Here is a 22,425-nt window from a genome sequence, read left to right on the forward strand (position 1 = left end):
ACTAAAATGGTTTTCATAGAAGCGAAGTTTTCAAACATGTGCGTTTATCAATGCGGCTGGTGTTTTAACTCTAAGCCTTTATCACTGTGTATGTGCGATAAGTTTTTCATTTTCTTCACTTTTAACAAAAACTATTTTTTAATCGAAGTAGATATTATTTGTTTGAGTATATTTATTGTTTACAGAAACGAAACATAAAATTACTTCATATAGAACATATATGCCTGTTAGATTTATCTGAGCTATGCGGCAAACACATCAAGCATATAAAAGAACCGAAATGTTGTATACCCATTGATTGAGAAACTCAATAACTGATGCAAATATATTGCAAGCCAGACAATGCTATCACATTTTTCACAAATCCACATTTGACCTACTCCTATATCGAGATAAATACCAACACACAACATATATATGGTGCCGTTTTCCTATAGCATTTTTCGATGTGCATATTAATGTCATTGTTTTGAATTTTAAAACAAACACCAATTAGCGTATATCAATAAAACATGTTAGTAAAATATTCAAGTGTGTATTTATGTGATGATAGTTCACGAGTCTTTGGTAAATTATTTCGAGAAATCGAAGTTTTTTTATCTTTATTCCGGAACTGCTACATGTTTGCAAAATCCACCAATCTGTGGTACAAGCAAGCTGTCATAATTAGAGTCCGTTAAAAACCGAAGTTCAATTGGTACATAAACGGGGTGCGCGAGTGTGTGTACCTTCGGATTAGTGACATGTTTTTTTCCAAATCTAACACATTCCGTACAAGATACTACATACACTATTCCTAGGCAATCAATGAGTTTATATCATTTGCTGTTGACAGATTTCATACTTCCGAGCGAACCATGCAATATTCCAAACGGAATATGTCAGACGAAATGTACGTGCAAGGAAGGATTCATAGCCGTGAACGAATCGTGCCTAGGGAGAGTAAGAAAAACGTGTATTTAAATGAAATAAGGAGAATTTAAATGTTCACATATGCGTTATTTACTGCGCAGACTGGATGTTTAAATGTCGTTTCGGAATTAGTTTTTACATGTTTGCCCAGCGACGAAATAATTTTCGTTTTAGTATAATATTCACGACTGTCCACAGTGGGTCGACCTTGCAACGTTATTGCCGCCCCGGGCCAGTATTCACCAACAATACTTCAGCAATTCTTAGATTAAAGAATAAAGAAAATTCTTTAGTCTTATTCACTAACGACGAAAATATGCGTAAACAAATCTTTTTACTTTACTTTCGTGTTCGGTTTAAGCAACTAAACATAAATCAAATTGATATTTTGTTACAAATATTGATATCAATTAAAACACACACATTTTCTATTCACTTATACAAAATGTAACGCAAATGTATAACAGCGTCAGTAACGTAAGAACAATAATAATAAATAACACTGTGGTAGAACATGTATTTACATTTATTAACATTTATTAAAGCGGTTTTAAATGGTCATTACTGCATTTTAGAAGTTTCAACGTTGAAATGTGACGTTTCGGAAAGCGAATCTAGCTTACATATTATGAAATGATGTTTTTTATGTCCGTGTGTGTTTTAACAAATATAATTTTACGGTCATTGCTTGATAGCATTGTTATTATTTTAGTGCAGTCAGACGTAATAGCCGCCGAAACGTACACCAACTACGTTAGTTAAGTGAAATGTCTATGCGCCGTTATTTTGCAAGATTTCGTATAGCGTCTTCCTTATGAACTGCATAATGCTACAACTTTGATAAAATCTTTAACGCTCGATTCAACATTATTGTTGAGTTAATCATAACGCTAAAACGGACTAACTATTGTACATGGAGAAAGTAAATAAAAACATTTTCTGGAGCAAGAAGTTGAAAAACAAAACATACATATCAATTTTGACTTCCATTGCAACCAAATTTAGGTTCGATGATGACAGCCAGATATTGCTCTCTTTTAATTGAATGTTTGAAAAATTCGTTAGATTTTGATCTCGAGGAGTTGTAAATAACTGATGAAAACTGGTATGACTGGTGCGGTATAAATCGCAACGTTTAGCTTTAATTAATGTATTTTTATTTTTATATTATTTGATTAAAGGTAGTTTTGCCTTAAAAATCGATTATTATTTTTAAGGTAATTAATCTTGTTCAATCTGAACGCTTCGGCGGACAATGAATTGTTCGAGGATTCCCGATTGTAATCTTGTAATTGAATCCTATGCAAATACTAATTTTAAATTTTATATATAATGATTTTATAGATGTTTATGAAACATGGACAACACCTTCCGGTTCCGCATCACAGACCATAAAGTCAGTATCGGTGTGATCGTAAAAAATTCTTCGGGACTTCAAGTACGCTTTTTGTATATTTTATATTATAATAATGTAAATACACATAAACTAATTATTGGACTTAAACGAATTCAATAGGATTATTCATCAGATAATCGTGTTTATAGTAAAAGGTCCACGGATTTTTTTTTTTAATTCTCATTTAAACATTTATAATGTTTTGAATAGTCATACTTTATTATAATATCAAGAAAAGAGAGGAACACAACAATGTTACCTTCTCCGAGATTTGAAAAAGGGACCTCTGTTATAAAAAATATGTGCGCTACCACTGCACAATTAGTGCTTCAAAACAGTGAATGTATTTTCCAAAGTATTGAGGAAAACGCAAAAAAGCTTGATAATTTACCGATTTCAAAAAATGATTATCTATTAATGTACCAATATTTTTTTTCGACACAAATGTTTTTTTTTCCGTGCGTCATACAATGAGGAAATGCATTTTATACTAAATATACGCAATCCTCGTATTTTCAAAAAATACAACGACAAACAACAGAACTCTCCAAATTATTCAATCGTTTTGCGTTGCAAACGCTTTATAAGTTTTCTAAAAAAATATCGTCAAAAGATGCATATAATGGCTATTTTTGAGCATGGTAAATGTTCAGTATTACTGTTTTCCTCACAAATATCATAACAACAGCGAACATTTGCGAACCTGAAACAACTTTTTTTTAATTTTGCCAAAACGTGAAAAGGCTCCTTTAAACGAACATTTATAAAAGCATAAATTGTTGTCCATGTTTAGCAAGGATAGACTGCAAGGCTAATGTTGGAAGATATGGGCAGCGTTCTGGTAAAACTGGGCTTAACGCATGTGCGTAAAGTGTCGTCCCAGATTAACCTGTGCAGTCCGCACAGGCTAATCAGGGACGACACTTTACGCCTAAATTGGATTTTTGCTAAGAAGAGACTTGATCTAAACTAAAAATGTCATAAAAGCGGAAAGTGTCGTTCCTGATTAGCCTGTGCGGATTGCAAAGGCTTATCTGGGACGACACTTTACGCACAGCATTATGCACTGTTTTCTCAGAACGCGTTATATAAAATAAACCGCGAAAGTGTGTACTTATATATTTCGATTGTTTTCGAAATACAATCAACGTGCTGAACGTTGTAAGAATATTACTTATTGCAAACCACAACGTAACAGACGCACTGATGCATACACACAATCGTTATTATCTTTGATAAACAGACTGGTTTTAATTCAGTAAACACATCCTTAAGAGAAACGTACATTTTAGTCATTATATTAAAGCGTTATAAAATACGGTACAATTCAACAATTCAACACTACTCGAAAGTTTCTGTTTATATTGTAAACATCGTAAAGGCTGGTATAAACTGAAAATATTGGGCTCCGTATTCAAAGGCATACTCAAGCCACTGAATTGTTTATTTGGATGTAAATGAGAATATTAAAATCGGCACACGTTCAGATTAATGAAACTTAAACACGCGCCTAAAATCAACTTAGTACAAGTTAACATTTAGTTCACAAGTATTAAAATTAGACAGCTTTGCGTTCGTCTGCTTTCATTATTGAAATATGACATACATTTGATGAGTGTTTTTTTTATGGATGCTAACGGCGAAGTGTATTACGGCACTACCGTAGTACGGCAACCGTCTGCTCGCGAACCGGCCTTTTCGGTGATTCCCGGAAGAGGATGCAGACGCGTCTCCTATACGGCGCCATCTGTGTGCTCAGCGTCATTGTGGTGGCGCTCGTCATTGCGCTAGCGTTGGTTGCCCCCAAAACGTCAGGAAGTAACGGCGCTGAGACGCCGGCGAACGGATGTCAGGCCGGCGGCGCATGGGATCTACCAGAAGTTGATTGCTCTCATGCTATTAGTGATTTGGACAAAGCGAAATGCGTCTTGGACAGCTATCCATTAATTGACGGGTATGAAGATACGAACATGTATTATTATTATTTGTATGTATTTGATCGATTCTATGTTCAGTTATAAGTAAAGCCTTCGGTGAGAAATTACTATCACATAAGTAATAAGCAAAAGCTTAATAAATGTTTATAAAACATTTCATAGTTAATAATAAATGTCAATGATGTACCTGAGAATATCCTAACAAAATGCGTTCTAGTACTCAAATTATGTAGAAGAAAAGAAAGGCTTAGCCTGGCCCCTATTCATAAAGTAGTATGTACAAAAGCACAACACTAATTTTTTTAAAGCCAATGCACTTTTCTAGAATATGCGCGCAATTATCATATAACATACATTTTTTTTAGTTCATTTATGTTTCCATGTTTGACATTTACATTGACACCAGTTATATTTACATAAATAAAACATCGGTAATATGACATAAAATGCACATTTATTCATAATTATTATAAGTGGTACATACAAATATAAAACATATTAATTCATTTAAATGAGACTCATACAAAAACATTGTCAGTGTGTACGCACACACACACACACACACACACACGCACACACACACACACACACATACACAATCCTAGTTACCTATTACAGACATAATGATCTACCGTACCGTTATCGACGGTTCTCCAACACTTCCGTTTACGACGTGGACCTGACGTCTGACCTCCGGCAGGTCTGGAGTACGAATCTCTCGCATACCGACATACCCCGACTGAGAGAGGGAAAACTGGGTGCACAGGTGCGAATCATAATTCTTACGAAGAGCTTAGACGCATGGAAAGAAATGTTTCGTATTGTCGGGGGACGAGCGGGGGGGGGGGGGGTCAACTTTATTAAAATCAAGTGTTGATTATGTGCTCATCAACGTTACTTTAATTTTATTTTTTGCATAAAAAATGTATATTTTATTAACTGCACGTGAATCATTAACAGCAGTTGCATAGATTTGGTGTTGAATGCAATGTATGGTGGCACTTGAGAAAGCCGAAAAACTTGGTTTGTTTTGGTTCATGAACGTTTTGTTATTTTTTTTCTGTTCTCAGTTTTGGGCATGTTATGTCCCATGCAAGTCTCAGTACAAAGACGCTGTCCGCCTGTCTCTGGAGCAGCTTGACGTCATTCGGAAGTACGTCACGCGCTACCCTGACACCTTCCGGTGGGTGACAACGGCGCAAGGTAGATTTTCAACAGTAGATTTATTGTGTTTCCAGTGTCGAGTTTCCGCTACAAATCGAGTAATTAAGGTGATAATTGGTTACACATTCTTGTTAAGGACCGCTTTCGCGTTTACTTGTTTGTGTACAAAATGTAGTGAACAAACTTTATTAGTTATATTTATTTTCTAATAAACTTACTTTGGATCCCAATTTGCACTAAATAATTATTATTTCGATTCTAACACGATTCTGATTGATTTGCTTTTAGACGTGACCTATATTTTTCAATACTCCGCCATTCTTAGTACAAAGATCACTATTTGGTGACGTCATTGAATTGTTCAAACATATGATGTCGTTTCATTCATAAATATTTGTAAATGACGTCACTTTTATTCATAACAAAAATCGTTGAAACTAAATGACGTCACGTTTATTGATGCTAATGAAAAGTTGACATGCTTTAAATGTTTCTTAAATACGTTTCCTAACAAATAACATTCTTTGAAGGCGTGGTTAGGCCGTTTATCACCAAATATACAATTTGTTGTTTCATTACATTTATATACATGCTACATTTATTAAATTCTTTTAGAGCGGGTTTTTGCACGTGCATTTTACTGAAATATTTTCTTTATTTATTCGGAACTATTTTCGAAACATTAAGCTTCGCCCATAATGATTGCAGAATAACCCACTCTTGATTTCCTTCTTTGTCTATAGAAAACAAGTCGCGTGTAGTGTTAGAATAATAAATTAACAACATATACTTATAAAAATATGCGCTAGGGCGGGTCGTTATGAAATAAGGAACGAGTCGTCGTGAAAAAATAGGTGTATTTGTAACATATACATGTATTTATAACTTTTTGTATTTTTTATATTATTTTTATTAAACAATATATGTTAGTAATTTTAAACATTATATGTTGTTACACTCCAATAATAGTGAGTGGAGGGATTCATTATGAACTTAGGGGCGAGTCTTTATAAAATAAGGGGCGAGTCAAGAAATTAAGGGAGAATCATAAAAAGGAAAACCTTCAAGGAGGCGATTCATTACATTACCGTAGTTTGATATTACATCTTACTTTTCGTTTTACTGGTTTATATATGATGCATTCAAAGTTGTTATGGTTGACAGTCAAGGGGCTAGGAAAGGCGCCACTCAGGGTAACACATGCGCAAATATATTACTTTTAAGTTATTTACAAAGTTTGCAATTGTCATTTTTCAAGCTTCTTCCTATTAAATCAATATAAATTAAAATATTTGGACATAAAGTTAAACAAAAAGCATTAATTAATCATATTATTTGTTGCAACTCAAATATTTAACTTTGAAATTACACGCCGGCATTCAGAGGCATGAAGGCTGACATTTTGAGCATAAAAAGCACACCGAACAATTCGAGGCTAGAAACCAGTATACTTATGACTCAACAATTTGCGGTTATTATCAAACTGAGAGCCGGTTAACGGGTTTGCGCGCGTGTAAACTCAACAGACATCTGTCATCTGTTATTATTTGTTTGCATAGTATTGTTTTCGTGTGACAGGAATACTCGATGCATTCCAAGCTGGTCGGGTTGCCAGTCTAGTGGGTCTAGAAGGCGGCCATTCTATAGACAGCAGCCTGGCTGCCCTGAGGATGTTCTACGACTTGGGAGTGCGATACATGACCATCACTCACAGCTGCAACACTCCGTGGTTTGTATGGCGTTTGATTTGCAGGTTGCCATACCATGTTGCCACACATGATGGCTCCGTAAGACCTGTTGTAGCAATATGGCATCGTTTAAAACATGTATTCACCCGACCCTCTCCTTCAAGGCATTACGCAATCTATATAAATTTTAATGTATGAAGTATGGAAGTAAAAATATCTTCCTGTGTTGATATTAAACATGTGGATCTGAAATTTAAATAAACATATAATTTCTGAAAAAAACAAATAATTTTACAGGTGATTCCTTTTTCTATTAAACTTATGTTCTTTTTATTTTACCTAAATACATCTGTGTGACATTCTTCGAAGATTTGATTAATACAGTTGGAATTACAAAATAAAAACACCATTATTTTGAACAAAGTTAAACCAAGTGAACCAGCAGTAGAGGAACCGTTTTATAGAACGTGGTCCTTTATGTATTGCAAGGAACACATTATCAAACAGTGTGAGCTAATACACTTGTACTTTTCATGACAACCGGAGCACCAACAGAACACAATAAATATATACTTGGATTAACCAAATTATTAAAAGCAAATCCAATTATTGGGGTTAAAACTTGGTTTTGAGGATTTTTCTTACCTCATACTTTTTGTAGAGTTATTTACGAAACCTTTGAGTTTGATAAAAAATAACGTCTATGCATTTCTTGTTTACTTTTATAGATTTTTAACGATAACACATGTAAAATAAATAACCATTTAACAACTCCATGTTTAAATGAAAACTAAAGAAACAAAATCGTTGCTAACTCAGGAAAGATACAAAGAATTACGCATGCAAGCAAACACACTTGAGATGAACACGGTTTTATTTATCATTTGGTAAAGAAGTAAGACTGTTATAAATGATGTAAATAATCTCTGACTTGAAATGCATCAACGTGAGTTGTATATTTTGTGTGAACAGAGACGGGCTTAAACCATACGTCAATGTAAACTAGGGCACTCAAGCACTGTGATTTATTTCGAAACACTACCGCATTTAAATAAATAAAACAGTAATTCATGTGTTTATCTTCACGATAACGAAAGTATAATTGTATATGAAATTGATATATGTATTTATGTTAAATCACAGTATGCACACCAGAAGGCTAAAGTATAAGTGTGCTAAAGAATTCAATTATTTAACAACCAGGTAAGGTCACGTTTGAATAAAAACAAATTACTATTGTGTTCTGTATATAAAATAAGCTACTTTGTCACATAGAGTATAATCGCACTCGCTGTTTAATAGTACAAGCAAAAGTCGAACACCGACCGATCTAATTGCAATACCTCGGGAGAATGCCCGGCCAGCAACCGTTCAAATGTTGTAAACGTTAAAGACCATATAAGCAGTTTGTACTTTAAGTTTATTTTCTTTTCAGAGATAATAAATTCAGTATTATCTTATTTTGTAATTAATCCGATTTCAATTTACGATCGCTGGTTGTAGTAAACAAGCATAAGAGATATCAAGTAAAACGGAATATCCCGAAGTTGTTTATTTAGACCTGAATAAGCAAATCGAACAAACACTTGGAATACGTTTAATATAGATCAAGGTCATTGTCAAGTTTTATTGCTGGTAGAGAAATAAAGGTAACGAGTACTTTAAACAACCTTTCATATAATCGTTATCAGATTATTTTTTTGGGGTTGATTTATTTGCATTTTCCATGGTAGTCAGAAAACTTCCTCACACTTTTTCTGTTCGGGTTAGCAAGTTAGCGTACATACATATGCGCCGCGTTTTGAGAAAACTGGGCTTAATGCATGTGCGTAAAGTGTCGTCCCAGATTAGCCTGTGCAGTCCGCACAGAATCATCAGGGATGACATTTTCCGCTTTTATGGTATTTTTAGTTTCAATGAATTCCCCCCCCCCCTTACCGAAATTCAAGTTTATGCGCAAAGTGTCGTCCCTGTTTAGCATGTGCGGACTGCACAGGCTAATATGGGACGACACTTTACGCACATGCATTCAACCCCGTTTTCACAGAACAAGGCCCATATGTAAAAAAACGCTCGATTGGTCATTGTCGGCTTAGGTACTACTTTAAAAGATCCCTGTGTACTCTTAAGTATATAACAAATACAGGGGAACCGGAAAATATACTTATAAGTAAGTTATTGCCGGTCGCCTTTGAGCATAATTTCCGTATCCGGGGTATAGTTCAGTATACTTGAGATTGCCCAGACTACTTTTAAGTCATACCTGAGTCGACCGCGACCAATTTAGCGTCAATAACTGACGAATCCCTTACTTAAATTAGAGGTCGTGAAAATGGCTGTACAAATAAAATAAAACCTGAGAACAGCGGTCAGTCAAGGAAAAGGTAACCGTAGTAGAAAGTTGAACGCTGTGCACAGTCGACCTCTTTTTAGATGAAGGTCAGTTGGAACACAGGAATATTGTCGATACAGAGCATAATAACACACATTATTTCTATTGAATAATACAAATAAATAACTTATACATTGAAATGTATACATATATTGTATTGGGATATTGAAAGATTTGCTGGGGGTCCAGGGGGCTGCTATGGGGTCCAGGCGCCCCCTTAAGCTCCACGATTTTAGTGATTTTGAAGGCTTTGACAACCACTTCTCGAGCATTTCACGCCTTATATACTTTCATCAAAGTACCTTCTTATAATGCCAAATAAGTGCATAGTTTATCGTATAGGGAGTCCAGGGGGCGAAGCCCCCCCCCGGAAGCATCACGATTATAATGATTTTGAAGGCTTTGACAACCACTTCTCGAGCATGTAACGCCTTATATACTTTCATCAAAGTACCTTCTTATAATGCCAAAAAGTGCATTGTTTATAGTTTTGGGTGTCCAAGTGGGCGAAGCCTCCCCCCCCCCCCCCCGCAAAATTGAGTGATTTTGAAGGCTTTGACAAGTTTAAATAGGTGATTTAGATCTAGTTAAGTGTGAAACATCAAATTTATTGACTTTACTTTGGCGATTTCATTTTTATTACAGGAGTTATACGTAAAAAAATCCACTTGCACTCATGCCCAAAGTTAATAATAGTTACAAATCAGTTGTATGTCTACTTAGAAAAATAAACGATCACTAATCCGTGTATTACCTGCTCATTACATTACTCGCTTGCTTAGTGTTTTGTTGACGCATTATCATCGATAAAGATCTATTGAATTTGGTCAAGCGCTAATTCTATGGCGTTATGACTGCGGTAGCTAATTACTACCAATTCATGTGTTTTGATTTAAGTGTTTACTTTTCGCAAATCGAAATGAATGTCTCCAGACCTCTGTACACAGGTGGATAATGGCTTTCGGAGTTAAATCTCCTGGCAGTTGACCGCTATGGCAAGGTTGCCGTTATACTCAGATGTTATGTAGAATGATTTTCGTGGAATCTAAGCTTATCGCTGTAGACAGATGACCGCTTATCTCAGATGACCGCTGTAGTTGCGTAACGAATCAACGCTCATGTATATGGTTAAATATGGAATGAACAGTACTTTCGGAAGTAGATGTCAGATCAAACCCTATAACACTGTTTGCGTCAGCATCACTTTGTGTAATCACTTTCAAAATGTTTTACATTTAAAGCAAGTAAATAAAAAACGTAAACAAATAGTTTATCTTAACTTATCTGTACAAACAAAATGACACATAAATTAGACTAGAATGACACTTTGTAACAAAAAATAAATAAATAAAAAATAATATTAATAATAATGATAATAATAATAATAATAATGATGATACTACTACTAGTACTACTACTGCTACTACTACTACTACTACTGCTACTACTACTACTACTACTCCTACTACTACTACTACTACTCCTACTACTCCTACTACAACTACTACTACTACTACTACTACTACTACTACTACTACTACTACTACTACTACTACTACTACTACTACTACTACTACTACTACTACTACTACTTCTACTACTACTTACTACTACTACTACTACTACTACTACTACTACTACTACTACTACTACTCTACTACTCCTCCTACTACTATAAACTACTACAACTACTACTACTACTCTACTACTACTACTACTACTACTACTACTACTACTACTACTACTACTACTACTACTACACCTACTACTACTACTACTACTACTACTACTACTACTACTACTACTACTACTACTACTGCTACTACTACTACTACTTAATTATTATTATTATTAGTGGTAGTAGTACTACTACTACTACTAATAATAATAATAAATAATACTAATAATAATAATAATAATAATAATAATAATAATAATGATGATGATGATGATGATGATGATGATGATGATGATGATGATGATGATGATGATGATGATGATGATGATAATAAAAGTAATACAAATAATAATAATGATAATAATAAAAAACATAATAATACAAATAATAATACAAATACAAATAATAATAATAATTATTATTATTATAATTATAATTATAATTATAAACAATATAATAAAATAAAAAATAAGAATTACAAATAATAATATAATTATTATCATTTTAGTGCGTGCAGAATTTACATAAATTTAAGCTTTTATAAATTATGAAAATGTACGTTATTTTATTTTAAGATAATTAATACACTTATATACACGTAACTTTGAGCATGTTTTTTCATAATTAAACCGAACACTAGTGTTACATAAATTTAAAAAAGAATAAATATTATGTCAATAAATATGTGAAAAAGTAAAATGTTCTTTGAAAATACTTTAAAAGCCATATTTATATCTATTTAAAATAATACATGTATGTATTTGCAAGGGCGGACAACTGGAAAATTGATGAGCCGACTTATAACGTAACAGTTGACGGACCAAAATTAGGAGGTCTTACTCTATTCGGAGAGGTGAGCCAGAGTAGACATGCTAAATGAATAAACATGCTTTATTAATTATATTCATACACTCTCTGAAGAAGCCACTATGGGTTCACATGAGCGAAACCGGGGGTGGGATGAACTGTTATAATTTACTACTGTACCATGATATATGTTATCGTTGTTTTCGGGACTTTGTACCAATATTGTCATGAAAATTGTAGACGGTTTTGTTTCAAAATGATGCAATGATAAGATGGTGAATTATGGGATCAACTGCAGATCTAAACCTTTTGCAAACACTTGATCGAACCATCAGTTAGACATCTTCACTATACATATCCGTGCATTCTAGGAATAACCGTTTATTATTCTGACCAAACAGACAGTAATCAAAGAGATGAACCGACTGGGGATGCTGATTGACCTAGCGCACGTTGCCAATGCTACCATGGTAGACGCTCTGCGAGTATCCAGGTAAGAAAATAGAAAATTACTAAACGTACTCTAGAGTCATGGTTGATAAAACATTCGTCAGATGCCCAAGCGTCGTACATTTATCTATTTTTAGACATGCGTAGTGTTTTCCGAGTGAGATGGTGTATGTTAAGTATGCGCCAATTTGTTTAAAAAAAAATAACGTTGCAAAAGTGATCACATGTTATTTTGAAATTTTGTCCTGAAAAGTAATTTGGGCCATGATGTCAATAAATGCTCGAATCTTACCAAAGACATATACAATGGCGAAAATCAATTAAACAGTTAGTGCCACGTAAACACGTTCTCTTATCATACTGCTTCTTCGATATGCATGTATAAACAGACAGATTCAGGTTAAACACACACGTTTTGACATGTATAAACAGACAGATTCAGGTTAAACACACACGTTTTGACATGTATAAACAGACAGATTCAGGTTAAACACACACGTTTTGACATGTATAAACAGACAGATTCAGGTTAAACACACACGTTTTGACACGCCTTTTAAAACCTGAATACTCTGACTTTACGGCTTAATATTTACTGGTATTGTTCTACATCCACAGGGCGCCTGTTATATACAGTCACTCATCGGCATTCACCATCTGTAACCACTTCCGAAACGTACAGGACTCTGTGCTACATCTCACGGTAAAGCGTTCTCCGTACATAACAACTTTAAGAAAGTTCAATACTCCGCATTGCATTTCACGGTAAGGCGTTCTCCGCAAATACCACCTTTAAGAAAGTACAATACTCCGCATTGCATCTCACGGTAAGGCGTTCTCCGTACATAACAACTTTAAGAAAGTACAATACTTCGCATTGCATCTCACGGTAAGGCGTTCTCCGTACATGACAACTTTAAGAAAGTACAATACTCCGCATTGCATCTCACGGTAAGGCGTTCGCCTTACATAACAACTTTAAGAAAGTACAATACTCCGCATTGCATCTTACTGAATATCACGGTAAGGCGTTCTCCTTATATAAAAACTTTGAGAAAGTACAATACTCCGCATTGCATCTCACGGTAAGGCGTTCTCCATACATAACAACTTTAAGAAAGTAGAATACTCCGCATTGCATCTCACGGTAAGGCGTTCTCCGTACATAACAACTTTAAGAAAGTACAATACTCCGCATTGCATCTCACGGTAAGGCGTTCTCCGTACATAACACCTTTAAGAAAGTACAATACTACGCATTGCATCTCACGGTAAGGCGTTCTCCGTACATAACAACTGTAAGAAAGTAAAATAATCCGCATTGCATCTCACGGTAAGGCGTTCTCCGTACATAACACCTTTAAGAAAGTACAATAATCCGAATTGCATCTCACGGTAAGGCGTTCTCCGTACATAACAACTTTAAGAAAGTACAATACTCCGCATTGCATCTCACGGTAAGGTGGTCTCCGTACATAACACCTTTAAGAAAGTAAAATACTCCGCATTGCATCTCACGGTAAGGCGTTCTCCGTACATAACAACTTTAAGAAAGTACAATACTCCGCATTGCATCTCACGGTAAGGCGTTCTCCGTACATAACAACTTTAAGAAAGTACAATACTCCGCATTGCATCTCACGGTAAGGCGTTCTCCGTACATAACAACTTTAAGAAAGAACAATACTCCGCATTGCATCTCACGGTAAGGCGTTCTCCGTACATAACAACTTTAAGAAAGTACAATACTCCGCATTGCATTTCACGGTAAGGCGTTCTCCGTACAAAATATCTTTAAGCAAGTACAATACTCCGCATTGCATCTCACGGTAAGGCGGTCTCCGTACATAACAACTTTAAGAAAGTACAATACTCCGCATTGCATCTCACGGTAAGGCGTTCTCCGTACATAACAACTTTAAGAAAGTACAATACTCCGCATTGCATCTCACGGTAAGGCGGTCTCCGTACATGACAACTTTAAGAAAGTACAATACTCCGAATTGCATCTCACGGTAAGGCGTTCTCCTTATATAACAACTTTAAGAAAGAACAAAACTCATTACTGAATATCACGGTAAGGCGTTCTCCTTATGTAAAAACTTTGAGAAAGTACAATACTCCGCATTGCATCTCACGGTAAGGCGTTCTCCGTACATAACAACTTTAAGAAAGTAGAATAGTCCGCATTGCATCTCACGGTAAGGCGTTCTCCGTACATAACAACTTTAAGAAAGTACAATACTCCGCATTGCATCTCACGGTAAGGCGTTCTCCGTACATAACACCTTTAAGAAAATACAATAATCCGCATTGCATCTCACGGTTAGTCGTTCTCCGTACATAACAACTTTAAGAAAGTACAATACTCCGCATTGCATCTCACGGTAAGGCGTTCTCCGTACATAACACCTTTAAGAAAGTACAATACTACGCATTGCATCTCACGGTAAGGCGTTCTCCGTACATAACAACTTTAAGAAAGTACAATACTCCGAATTGCATCTCACGGTAAGGCGTTCTCCTTATAGAACAATTTTACGAAAGTACAATACTCCGCATTGCATCTCACGGTAAGGCTTTCTCCTTACATAACAATTTTAAGAAAGTACAATACTCCGAATTGCATCTCACGGTAAGGCGTTCCCCTTATATAACAACTTTAAGAAAGTACAAAACTCATTACTGAATATCACGGTAAGGCGTTCTCCTTATATAACCACTTTCGGGAAGAATATAATCCATACTGAATCTCACCGTAAAACGTTCTCTCTATATAACATATTTTGGAAAGTACCACTTAAGGAAATTACAAAATTGAATCTCACGGTAAGGCATTTTTCTTGAATAACCACTGTCAGAAAGTACAATACTCTGTTCTGAATCTTACGGTAAGGCGTTCCCCTTATGTAACCACATTCGGAATCTAAGAGAATTCGTATTGCATCTCACGGTAAGGCGTTCTCCTTACATAACCATATTCGGACTCTACAAGACTCCGTATTGCATCTCACGGTAAGGCGTTTCCCCTCAACCACTTTAGGAAAGTATACAAAACTCCGTATGGATTTTCACGGCAATGCTTCAAAACAGTAAGTACTACCAGAACGTGCGGGACTTTGTAAAGCATGTAACATGCATTTATCATTTGTAACCACGAAACAAACAGGACTACGTACGTTACATCTCTCGGTAATACGTCATCAATTGTAGCCACTTCTGAAACGTACAGGCCTCTACACTATATTTAACGGCGAAGCATTCATTGAACACTAAACAATTAAAAAACCTCTGTAAACGTTATAGCTTTTTATTTGTTTTCATGAACAAAATAATTGATTTTCGTCAAAGGTTGCTACTACGTCCCTTCTATGAATCAATCATTCAGCTTGATAACCAGATATGAATCGTCCCTTCCATCATTCGCTCATTGAATGCCATAATGTTAAGTAGTATGTGCTCACATCTATTATGTGATCATTCCTTTAAAAATTGGTATGTAGATAATCGTTCCATCTATATTCCAATTTGCTCTATATAATGTTATAATGTTTGAATCCTCCCACTTCGTTATGTTCAGTCATAAATCAGCAAATGTACCAAGTATAATTAAATCCATTGTTTACATAATTAAGCAGCAAAATCGTCGTTTCCATTAATTGTAAATGTCACCTACAAAGTTAAATTGTGCAATCGTTTCTTTTATTATTCAATCCGCCCTTTACATAATGGGTTTAATCCGATCTTTACAATATTAAGTAGACAATCGTCATCCTCTATGATTTAATCTGCGTTCTACATTTGATTAGTATTTAAATCGCCCCTTGTTGTTTTTTTTATTTAACCCATCATTTGCATAATGTAAAATGTATAACTGTCCATTCGTTTGCTTCATCCCGCTCTTTACAAAATGTTAATCAGTAAATCGCCCCTACATGATTCAGTCATCAATTCGTTAAGGTATAAGTATAAGTCAAGTCTATAAATCAATTTTTTTTTAATTTTAAATGTACATGTATAAAATCGATCCCCTTTAATGTATTCGTTCAATTCCAGAAGCGGAACGGCGGGGTTGTCATGGTGAACTTTTATGACTTGTACGTCACGTGTCCGCCACTGACGGAAAAACCGTCCAAGTTAAGTCACGTGGCGGGTGAGTAATTGAGTCCATATACACAAAGTCCTTATAGGGAAAAATACGTGAATTTCAATACATAAATGTATTTGTTTCGATTTTTGTGTATGGGATATTCACATAAAATAATTTACAGTGTTAACCAAAAGAGTGTCTACAGTTTTTTTCTTAAGTTATGTAGCTCATCCATTTTAAAATGCTAAAATATTAACTCGACCATGCGCCTCATGTTCCAGATCACATAGATTACATCAAGAACATCATTGGAATCGACCACGTGGCCATTGGGGCGGACTACGATGGAGTTCCCACGTAAGCTTTTTGTTGGTAGCGGTTTAACCCTAATTTAAAAGGGTCGCAAATACATTGGTTTATAACTGAAGTATTATTTCCCGTAGAATAAAATTCCGATACATAAATTATAATTAAAACAAAACAACACAACGACTACAACAACAACAACAACAACAACAACACTAACTACACTTGGGGACTTTTCTAACGCATCACTTTTCAAACTTGAATATCTCAGTTATGAGTAAAGATATTGATTTAAAATTTTACATACGATCATTCGACTACATTCTATGCAAGCTCACAATAAAATCATTCATCCGTGACGATTGGACGCTTAAGCACGTGGGGTAGGTGTGGTTCCATATTTTTGCATGTGGAAATTGTGAAACGCGATATAATTCTAGTTTCATTTCAATTTAGGTATGTTAGGTGGGTTTTTACACAAGAAAAACATAAAATTAATTTACAAAAGAATAAAGCTCATATGAATATTCAGCAGCGCAATCGCGCACTTTGCATTTTGCAGGCTACCTTTCCCACTTGCTGAAGCGTCCGATCGTCACGGATGAATGATTTCATCGCTAGCTTGCACATAGTGTAGTCAAATGATCACATGTGCAATTTTAAATAAAAATATTTACTTATTACTGACATATGTAAGTGTTGCGTTAGAAAAGCCACCAAGTGTAGTAAAACGGGATATACATGCTATTCCAATTTAATTTCAATTTCATCATTCATTACATTAATTAAAGAAAAACAATATGGTTCGTATGAATATTCAGGAGCGCAACGGCTCAATCGGCATGTTGCAAGCCGGTCAGTTATTAAGACGTGTAAGTTTATGCTTTCAAATTGTTATTATTTTACGTTGTACGAGTTTGCGAATTTGACTTTTGAAGTAACGTTTTTAATTTGTTAAGTTTGATATTCTGTTGTTTTTTTAATTTCAATTCAGTTTTCAGCAATTATCAGATATGTGTTGAATTATATTTGGTCCAAATTTCAATACAATCCTTTCGAAAATAAGGGTGCTATATTGATATGATTAAGTGATGCGTTAGAAAAGTCTCCAAGTGTACATGATGTCAAATAGTATGTTATAGATATATTATTTAATCTTGTTAAATTAAAACAAGGTGTAACAATAATCTTAAAAGTGATGTTCACACGTATATTTTTAAATGAGATTCTTACATGCCGGTATTATCAATGAAGAACTGCATTTAAACATCGCTCTGTAAAGTCCTTCGCATATGCATGATACACCCCTCATTCCAGGTTGCCTGTGGGTCTAGAGGACGTTTCCACCTACCCAGCCCTTTTTGCCGAGCTCGTTCGCCGGGGCTGGAGAGAACTGGATCTGCAGAAACTGGCCGGCAGAAACCTCATCCGGGTCTTCAGACAGGCGGAGAAGGTAGGTCACGTGCTGTGTCATGGGTAGTTAAAGACAGAGTGGATATGTCAATAAGACTGAACGTAACAGTTCTATAGGAATTTCAAACATGATAATTCCATGTGTGTTACAACGAACGGGCCACGTGGTTGCTGCATAAGGGTCTTAAGACGGAGTCGCAAGCTAGCGAATAATACAAGTTTAAATAGGTCAAGCTTTCAATTACGTGTTTTAGTCAAACCCCCTCTTATTGGTACATATATTGATCGGTTCCTAAAGTTCAACGATTTTAAAGAAAACAATCGAAATTTGAGAGTCGTTTTACTCTCGCTTTCTAGAGCCGACCCCCAAAGAAAACTAGAGCCGACGTCCAAATAGATAAATAAATTCAGTTTGTTTTCGTTTTATCTTGGTTGAAAGCAAATCGTTTATCACTTGGTTTTCTCATAAAACGAGTGTCATGTATAATTTAATGCGGCATAGTAAAATATACATAAAATAACGTTCGTAAACGTTTTGAGTAAAGGCTTGTTTTCAAAACGTTGTTGTGCTGGTACATGAGCATGAAACCAATATTCTTATTTCCAACTAAATGTACATAAAAATATGTTTATTGGTTGAAAAAGAGCAGAAACTCGAGCATATTTCGCAATGTATACCAAACGTTCACCCGATTTTCGTTCATTGGTCCGTAGATTCGAGACGAGATGTCCTACTTGCTACCTTTTGAGGACATGTTACCAGAGAGCGAGAACAGTGCCGACGAGTCATGTCGGACCAACATGAACGAATGGTGACAACAAGGTCGTTGGACGCTTAACAGTATGTGCAGCAGACCACACTTTATCACTATGACACTCGTATTCTGGATCGGCGGCGTTAATGACCACTATGTTCACTGAATAGCATTTTTTAATTAAATACCGTTAATATTTTGTGGCATGCATCATGATATACTAAGAAAAGGATATCATTACTATTTATGTGTTATTAGTATTTTTTGTATGCTTCCTATAGTTTCCGTATGTAAAAAATTGTACATTCCCAACTGGCAGTAAAGTGCTTAGAATAATTCCAAAACATCTTTTAGCGACTACTGAGTAAAATAATACATAATTCCCCACATTTATGAAAATAGGACTCCATTTATTAAGGCTGAAGGAACTGCAGACACGGTTGCATCTTTATCTGTCCTTAGTAGACGGTAGAAACAAACAATCAAATAAAAAACTAACTGGATAGAGCTTATTATTTGCAATGTACGATTATATATGTGGAAATGTTCAATATATATGAATTATATATGTTTCTATTTTTTTGCACGTTTCGATTGCCTCTTATTTTTTGGTTGCATTGCTTGGTGGCCGAATTCCGTAGAACAATTGATCAATTTGTGTTGGCCTTATTTTCAGAATTGCATTTTGAATATGTTAAGATAAAATCCTTTTGATGCACTGTTCGATGACAAAATCCTTTTGGTAACTATTGATGTAACAGTTCCATTTTTAATATTGAATAAATATACACAATTATATGAGTATTTGATACATTTTACACTATATATATACTATATGAAACAATGCACAAATGCTCAAGTTCATTATAAAGGGTTTGTTCCAGGGACAGTATTTTAATGACTGCTTTTCATAAAACATTGTTTTAAAACATATTCCCGTACATACATTTGGCAGATTTTCTAACTGGTCACTAGATAAAGTGAAACAAGAAATGAAAAAAACAACAACAATCGACGCACAAAACATATTCAACAATTCAACATTATTTACCCAATATTTCAGTTAAAAAAGTTAAACCTCATGTACGTTCTATAGCCGTACTCAACACTCCACACAGAGATTTGACTTGTAAAAATCGTATACATGTCCGATTTCAAATTTGGGTCATATATGTTAAAACAAAACCGACGTATTTGTGGTTAAGTATTGATAAAACTTGGTCAAAATGTATCTTGACAATAATAGACCCATGTTCAGAGCACTGTCAGGTGGAGTCAATCATGATCAATGAGTCACCACATCAAATCTTTAATGAAAACTTATAAAAACAATCATTGCAAGCAGCTGATTTACGCTCTGTACATAATGCAGAATGTCAATATATTTTTTTGTATAAGGAGCGGATGATCCAAATGCAAACTAAAACGATTCAAGTTGATTTAGATATTCGCAAAAAACAAAACTTAAATTACCTATGCGTTACGGATCAGTGATTCTGGTAAATTTTATTAAGAAAAGTTTACGCGAATCGAAAATATGATTGGAGTAATTATATGGTCACATACCATATTAATTATCGATATAGGAATTAGATTTTAAAAATTACCATTTAGAACAGTTTACTACCACCACCACCACTACCACCACCACCACCACCACCACCACCACCACCACCACCACCACCACCACCACCACCACCACCACCACTACCACCACTGATACCACCACTACTACTACCACTACTACAACTACTACTATGTACAGTTAATGGAAAATTTCAAAGGGTCATAACTCTGTGAAAAAAATCATCTGACTAGAACCCGCTAATAATATGCACATGTCCTTTTGGTAGTGAAGCTCCCCATAAAGTTTCATTGAATTCCGGTCATTAGTTGCTGAGAAATAGCCCGGACAAGAATTCCGCTATATGTACAGGTAATGGAAAATTTCAAAGGGCCATAAGTCTGTGAAAAATCATCCGACCAGAACCGGCTGATAATATGCACATCTCCTCTTTGTAGTGAAGCGTCCCATAAAGTTTAATTGAATTCCGGTCATTAATTGCTGAGAAACAGCCTGAACAAAAAATGTGCACGGACGGACGGACACACTCACGGACAAACGAAGCGGTGACTATATGCTCCCCCAAAAAATATTGGGGGAGCATAATATACAGAGCTAAATTGTTAACAATATTACTATTTAAGAGGTCAATATATCTATAAACTTTAACATATTCGGTCTTACGTAATAACATGGTATTAAATATGCTTTTCCTTCGTCAGTATATAATGTACACTCCATAACACAGTGGTATTCATCTTCTAAAACATTGCATAAAGGACATTTTCTTTCTTCATAAGGATTAACTATTGGTTTTTGCCATCTACGCGTTTCAACTTTAAGCCTATGTGCAGAGGCTCTTAATCTATAGAGGGCCATTCTGTGCTTTGGAATGTTTTCATCAATTAAATAGGATTGAAATTTAAAATTGGATATCAATATGTAAGTTTTTGCTCCAGCTGATTCACTCAATTCGGTTTTCCAATTTTGTATAAACATATCTGTAACTCTTACTCTATTTTTTTGTCAAAAATATGTCTACATACCCTACCCCTTGATTCAGCAACACGTCGTTAGAACAATTACCTTATTGACCTTTTACCATGTAGACTCAAGATCTGTTATTTGGGTATGTTTCTAATACTCGGAACATAATATCATAAGCATGATTTACATATTTAATGTCATGTTTGTTTAATAGCCAATATCTAAATTCATTAATGCTATTTCTGACCGATAAAGATGTTCTTACTAGTTCTCCATTTTTAAAGTTATTCTGTGTTTGCATTCGGACACCTAATAATACTTTGCAATAATTTAAATGTATTCCCTTCTATCTTGCTCTGTAAACCCCATATTTTGGGGCCATAACTAAAATCCGGGAAAATTAATGTATCGAAAATTTCTAACTTGCGCTGTATTGTCATGTTATAAAATGTCGACAATTAGTGTTTTAATTTAAAAATAGCTTTGAAAGATCGTCCACACAGGCTATCAAACGTTTTGGAAAAAGAGCCCCCTGAAGAAAAGACAAACCTCAAATACGTAAATGTATCAACAAATTCTAAAACATTGTTATCATATAGGAATATCATATTTTGTCTTCGTCTTCCTACTTTTTTAAAATACATGACTTTAGTTTTGTGTGTATTGACCTTTAACTTCCCCAATCCCAGTATTGTTTTAACAAATGTAACCCTTGCTGTAAACCAGTTTCACTTTCTGAAAACAAAACAATATCGTCGGCGTATAACATTATGAATAGTTTTAAAGTGTCTAAATTTATTCCGTCATAATTATTTGTCAGCAAATATTCTTCAATCTCATTCAAATACATCGCAAATAAAAAATGAGACAATTATGCGCCCTGACG

At 35.0% G+C, this 22,425-nt stretch overlaps 1 protein-coding gene across 1 annotated transcript; it reads left to right on the top strand.

The window, feature by feature from the left end:
• The first annotated feature begins 3,671 nt into the window (after positions 1-3,671).
• Positions 3,672-19,193, top strand: LOC127838393 (dipeptidase 1-like). The gene is made up of 11 exons (XM_052366108.1): positions 3,672-4,262; positions 4,864-5,011; positions 5,316-5,448; positions 6,988-7,138; positions 11,936-12,020; positions 12,376-12,467; positions 13,043-13,127; positions 16,481-16,577; positions 16,796-16,871; positions 18,138-18,273; positions 18,948-19,193. The coding sequence occupies exons 1-11, from the start codon at positions 4,027-4,029 to the stop codon at positions 19,047-19,049; spliced, it is 1,341 nt and encodes a 446-aa protein (XP_052222068.1). The 5' UTR covers positions 3,672-4,026; the 3' UTR covers positions 19,050-19,193.
• The last annotated feature ends 3,232 nt before the right edge of the window (positions 19,194-22,425 follow it).

The sequence above is a fragment of the Dreissena polymorpha genome, chromosome 7 (assembly GCF_020536995.1).
Source record: "Dreissena polymorpha isolate Duluth1 chromosome 7, UMN_Dpol_1.0, whole genome shotgun sequence".
In the NCBI taxonomy this organism is placed as follows: Eukaryota; Metazoa; Mollusca; class Bivalvia; order Myida; family Dreissenidae; genus Dreissena; species Dreissena polymorpha.

Excerpts from the sequence above, each read along its gene's own strand:
- LOC127838393 (XM_052366108.1), top strand. The coding sequence starts at position 4,027 with ATGCAGACGCGTCTCCTATACGGCGCCATCTGTGTGCTCAGCGTCATT. Across the intron at positions 7,139-11,935 it reads CACAGCTGCAACACTCCGTG|GGCGGACAACTGGAAAATTG; the intron begins GTTTGTATGGCG and ends TGTATTTGCAAG. Across the intron at positions 16,578-16,795 it reads CAAGTTAAGTCACGTGGCGG|ATCACATAGATTACATCAAG; the intron begins GTGAGTAATTGA and ends CTCATGTTCCAG.